General features: G+C 47.7%; 1 protein-coding gene across 5 annotated transcripts in view; it reads right to left on the minus strand.

Annotated features, from left to right (window-relative positions):
- Positions 1-6004, minus strand: part of PPP2R5C (protein phosphatase 2 regulatory subunit B'gamma) — a 170570-nt gene that overhangs the window by 143209 nt on the left and 21357 nt on the right. For 3 of the 5 annotated variants that reach the window (XM_017528091.2, XM_017528093.2, XM_017528092.2), the window contains exon 3: positions 2400-2565. The exons of the other annotated variants lie outside the window; for them this stretch is intronic. In XM_017528091.2, the coding sequence (XP_017383580.1) occupies positions 2400-2565 (166 nt within the window). The remainder of the gene's footprint in view (positions 1-2399; positions 2566-6004) is intronic. 5 annotated transcript variants of the gene reach the window in all.

Genomic DNA, 6004 nt, shown 5'->3' on the forward strand with positions numbered 1-6004 from the left:
AAACTCCGTCTCAAAAAAAAAAAAAAGAAGAAGAAAAGAAAACAAGACCCAGAAAAATGGGGGATATGATATATACCATCTTCCTAGATGGAAAAAAGATACCCAATTAATATATAACTTTAATTAATTCCAATCAATTATTATTTTTCTGAACTAGATGAAATTATTTCAGTATATATACAGAAGCATTAATGTTTTAGAACAGCCAAGAAAGAATCAGCAAACAGGACCAGTGAGGGGAACTGCCTTGATCCATATGAAATTCTCATGGATATGTGGATTTACCATGGAGAATTTACCCTTTTGGGGAATAGTGAAAATGTAAGTGTCAGTGGAAGTATACTGCAAACATTCTTACCAGGCATAACAAGAAATGAAGGAAACAGAGGCTGAGAACAGAAAACAGACGTAGAACAGATGGAGAAAGAGGCTCGTGCAGACACACTCCTCCGAAGAGGTGAAGGAAGCATGCTGGAGGCCTGCACACAGAGGTATGGGCACGGGCTCTGCCCTGCGCATGGAATAATAGACTGTGATGAAACTGACAATGCAAAGATGGTTCAAAACCAGAAAGATCTATCAACACAGCAATTATAATCTTAACACCTTAAGGAGAAAAATCGTATGGCATTTGACCAAATTCAGCAGCAGTACACACCCAGCAGGCACTGGCTGAGGTGGGGTGGAACGGTGGGGCACACGGCAGATCAAAGCCCCAGCTATGGCAGGCATTAGGGACAGGGCTTGGGATATGAAGGCCCCACAATAGGTGAACAGAGCCTTTTCCCTCCCTCTGACTCCGGGCCTCCCGAGGGTACTGGAAGAGGGAGTCGGTACCTATCTCTTTCCTTACTGTCTCACTAATGGGGTGCTCACTCCAGGAGAATATGGGCTTGGTTTTGTTTCTGTACCCCCAGTACCTAGAACAGCTTTCATAGGCACTCAACACATATTTGCTGAATGAATGAATAGTGGGAGAAAGGCATATCCTATTTGGGAAGTGGACGACTAATCAAAAATGACCTAGTATGCATATTATCTACTACAAATATAAGCCAAATACAAGCTGTGTAAGAAGCCAAATATCAGCCAAATACAAGCTCTATAAAATGCATGTGAGAACCTGGATTTCTAGCAAGTGGGGGGCAAGAAAATTCATCCACCCATAAATCCACCCACCCATAAATCCACCATCCCCCCAGCCTCCCCTCCTTTCTCCCCACTTCTACCTGGTACATCTGCTATCTGCTCCATAGTATGGAAGGCCTGAGAATATAGCTGTATAGATGACAGATTGCCTGCTCTTACTGAATTCATATTCACTTTTTTTTTTCCCCCTGAAATAGGATCTCACTCTATCATCTAGGCTGAAGCGCAGTAGCACGATCATGGCTCACTGTAGCCTTGGCCTCTCAGGCTCAAGCAATCCTCCCACCTCGGCCTTCCAAGTGGCTGGGACCACAGGTGTGTGCCACCATGCCTAGCAAACTTTTAAATTTTTTTGTAGAGATGGCATCTCTCTATGTTGCTTAGGCTGGTCTTGAATTCCTGGGTTCAAGTGATCCGTTGGCCTCAGCCTCCCAAAGTGCTGGGATTATAAGCGCGGGCCACTGGACTGGTCACTGAATTAATATTCAATGCAAATTAACTGTAAACGATCCATTATTACAAATTTAAGGTATGAAAAATGATGTTTAATTTAGTATATCTGTCTTATATTTCAGTAATTACAAAGGTTTTAAGAGGTTCACATTTGACTTTAGGGTCCTTACTCTGTTTTCCTTGATAGGGTTTTAGGCACCTCAACCTCAAAATCTAAAGGAAGACTTTCAGGGATTAAACAACCTGAGATGGAAAGGAATGGCTGTGTCACTTGGAGGGAAATTCAAAAGTAAAGAGCATGTTTTCCTGACTAATTCCACATAGGGAACGCTTCAGCAGAGGTAATCCCCAATGAATCATAACGAAGCAAGTTCATAACGTCCTACAGCTACAGTCCTTACTTTAGAAACACGGAGAACTTCTACTATAATGCTTGCAATTACTCTACTTGGAGTAATTCCTTTTGGAATTGCTACAGTTCTAAGACAAACAAATGATAATTAAAAAAAAACCTGACTAAATACCATAAATAAAAAGGTGCTCAGTTTTTCCTGTTTTCTTGGTGTATTATGCCTATACTGTGTTGTTAAACTTTCATCTTTAGCTCTGGAATTTAAAATGTTAGTTGAGTAAATAAGTTAATGACATTCAACCTAAACAAACAAAAAACCTCAGTACAGAAAAGATGACCCTGCAAAATACAAACACAGCAAAGGAATAAGTTAGCAAATTATCAAAACATTGCTCCTTCACTCCAACCGCCACAGTTTAACTTTTAAAAGACAAATAAAAATTACCTTTTAAGGACGGTAGTTTCTGAAGTTCTCTATTATTGCTTGCGCTAAACCTTGAAGAGTTTTGCCGTTTGTCTTTCTTCACTATGGGCTGAGAGACTGGTACTTTTATTTTAGCAGATACTGTAGACGGGACAGCAACAAGGCTGTTTTTCCTGACGGAAATTTGCTTCCAAAACAAAAACAAAAACAAATGAATATGTACAATGGTTGTATTTTATCACACTATTAAAATATAGAAAAAAACATATACATGAGTGTTACTCTGAGGCATTCCCCTGCACATCCTTCCTTACAGTGGCTGGAGCATGGGGCTGACATCCCATCTTCAGCAATGCTGGACTAAGAGATTCAAAGATATGCCTAATTTCTTGTATTGTCCTTCAAACTATTGATTGCTAAATATTTACCACATAGGTTGATATGGCAGACTCAATAATGACCCCTAAAGATGTCAACATCCTAATTTCTGGAACCGGTGAACATGTGAGCCTCCTTGGCAACAGCGACTGTGCAGATAGGATTTAGTTAAGAAGCTTGAGATGGGAAGATGATCCTGGATCATCCAGGTGGGCCCAAGCGAATCACACAGGTCATTACATTATAAGAGGGAGGCAGGAGGGAGACAAGAGAAGGTAATGGGACGCTGAAAGCAGAGGTCAGAGAGATCGGAAGATGCTACATGGCTGGGTTGGAAGATGCAGGGAAGTGGCTCCGAGCCAAGGCAGGCAGGCGGCTTCTAGAAGGTGGAAAAGGCTGGAAATGGATTCTCTAGAACCTCCAGAGGCAGCACAACCCTGCTGACACCTGCATTTTGACCCCATTTCAAACTGCATGCCGGAACTGGAAGACAGTAAGTTTACGCTCTTCAGAGGAGATGAAGACGGCTGAGTATCTCAGAAAATGATAGGTGCTCCCTGCTGGCTCACCACGCAGCCTGGAATACGCAGAGCAGGCCATCTAAGTACTTCCCCTTGAGCCCCAGGAAACGCTCCGCGCGAGCTGCTCTGCTGCCACTGTCCTAGGCTCCTGGTGTGTGTGCTCACACCCAGGCTGCACTGCAGCTCCAGGGTTGGCCAACAGCCCTGCGGCCAACCTGCAACGCTGCCATCTGAACTACCCAGCAGAGGCGCAGAAGAGTGTGAGGATGCACGAAGCAGAGGAACCAGGGGTCCCCTGTCATTTACACAGTCCAAAGAAGCTCACTGAGGGAGCCGGTGGAGCTCAGCTGTGCTCTGGGCCCCCCAGCTGAAGGGCTCTCTGGGCAGCAAGCAGTGACCTGGCCCACAGCTGTTTGCTTTCACCACTGTCCAGCAGTGACAGTCAACAGCTGCTGTGTCAACCGTCAAGATGCTTCACATAGCCCGGGCACGGTGGATCACACCTGTAATCCCAGCACTTTGAGAGGCTGAGGTGGGCGGATCACAAGGTCAAGAGATCGAGACCATCCTGGCCAACACGGTGAAACCCTGTTTCTACTAAAAATACAAAAAAATTGGCCGGGCGTGGTAATGCACGCCTGTGGTCCCAGCTACTCGGGAGGCTGAGGCAGAAGAATCGCTTGAACCCAGGAGGTGGAGGTTGCAGTGAGCCGAGATTGCGCCACTGCACTCCAGCCTGGTGACAGAGCAAGACTCTGTCTCAAAAAAAAAAAAAAAAGATGCTTCACATAATGCCCTCACTGCTCACCCTTCTTGTCTGCCCAAAGAAAGGGAGTCTGTGTTTCATATGTGCTCTTTAAAAAGGCTGTCATGGGCCAGTGTGGTGGCTCACGCCTGTAATCCCAGCACTTTGGGAGGCTGAGGTGGGCAGATCACGAGGTCAGGAGATCAAGACCATCCTGGCTAACACACTGAAACCCCATCTCTACTAAAAATACAAAAAATTAGGTGGGTGTGGTGGCATGAACTTGTAATCCCAGCTACTTGGGAGGCTGGGGCAGGAGAATCGCTTGAACCCAGGAGGCAGAGGCTGCAGTGAGCTGAGATTGCGCCACTGCACTCCAGCCTGGGCGACAGAGCGAGACTCCATCTCAAAAAAAAAAAAAAAGTCTGTCACAATCTGACATGGCTTGCTTCTGTGTCCACACCCAAATCTCATCTCAAATTGTAATCCCCACGTGTTGAGGGAGGGGCCTGGTGGAACACGACTGGATCATGGGGCAGTTTCCCCCATGCTGTTCTTGTGACAGTGAGTGAGTTCTCACACGATCTGATGGTTTAAAAGGGTCTGGCAGTTCCCCCCGGCTCCTGCTGCCAGTAAGAAGTACCTTGCTTCCCCTTCACCTTCTGCCATGATTATAAGTTTCTTGAGGCCTCCCCAGCTATCCAAAACTGTGAGTCAATTATAAATTACCCAATCTCAGGTTGTTTTTTATAGCAGTGTGAAAATGGACTATTACACACTCCATCCTGGAGACACAAACCCACCCAGTTTAGGGCCAAGGAGAGCAGACACACCAGCTCCAGCCCAAAACTAATTTGTTCTCATCGTTGAATAAAATTTTCATCGGCAGTAGGACCTGCTTCACCTTCCAATCAGGCGCTTAGGGAGGCCTGGAAGGACTTGTCTGGTGTGACAGCCTGCCCAGGACAGCAGGCAGACTGACCTGGGAGGCGGGGGCCCTGGTTCCCTTCTCTTCCAGTCTGTGGCTTTTTCCTCAAAATGTGTTTCCTTGGGCTCTGAGCTTGACATCTGTCAATCCTTTATCATGAAGCTCTGTGTCTTTCTTCCCTAAAAGCCCCTCCATTACCAGCTCCTCCAGAATCCCCCAGTTAGATGGTGTCTGCTGCACCCTCTCTGGGCGGCCCTGGCACTGATTTCAGTCTGGAGGAGCTGCTCCCAGGAACTGTCCTGGTTTGAGGCTTTCAGTCACATACGTGCGTGTCCCAGTAGATAATGCGCGTGTCCCACCTCCTATTTAGTTCACTATAGTGCCAGCCTAGCACTCACACTGAGGACCTTGGGTAGAGGCCAATGACAGGACTCCCCCGGGCTTCTGACCCAGCGGGAAGGTCAGTGCGTGGAAGATGACCCAGCCTGGGTGGCTGGGAGGCGAGCCCGTGGGTCCTGACTGCCATGGGGACACATTGAGGATAGGCTTCTACCCCTGAGAAAATAAGAAGTTTCCCTGGGGCACAGTTCCACAGGAGCTCTTGGCCCTTTGGCCACCATGCCCCACTCCTGTCAGGGCCAAGGCCAGAGCAAGGAGCCACTCCGCCTGCCCCGCCCAGCCCAGCGGCCACTGCCAGCCCCACAACACTGTGACCTGATGCTCCCACCAACTCTGAGGGGACATATTCCATCCTGAGGGGACATCAGCTCAGGAGGGCAGGGCCTGTCTGCAGGAGACATTGTTTGTGCCCGGGAAGGTGAGGTGACCTCCCTGAGGAAGGAGCTGCAGAGCTGCCCAAAGCAGATGCCACCAAGAACCTGGGCTTAGAGAGGGGTAGAGGGAGAGGGAGGGAGAGACGGAGGTGGAGGGAAAGAGAAAGGGAGAGAGGGAGGGAGAGACAGAGGTGGAGGGGAAGAGAAAGGGAGAGAGGGAGGGAGAGACGGAGGTGGAGGGGAAGAGAAAGGGAGAGAAGGAGGGAGAGAGGGAGGGAGGG

Source organism: Cebus imitator, unplaced genomic scaffold (genome assembly GCF_001604975.1).
Source record: "Cebus imitator isolate Cc_AM_T3 unplaced genomic scaffold, Cebus_imitator-1.0 Scaffold52, whole genome shotgun sequence".
Lineage (NCBI taxonomy): Eukaryota > Metazoa > Chordata > Mammalia > Primates > Cebidae > Cebus > Cebus imitator.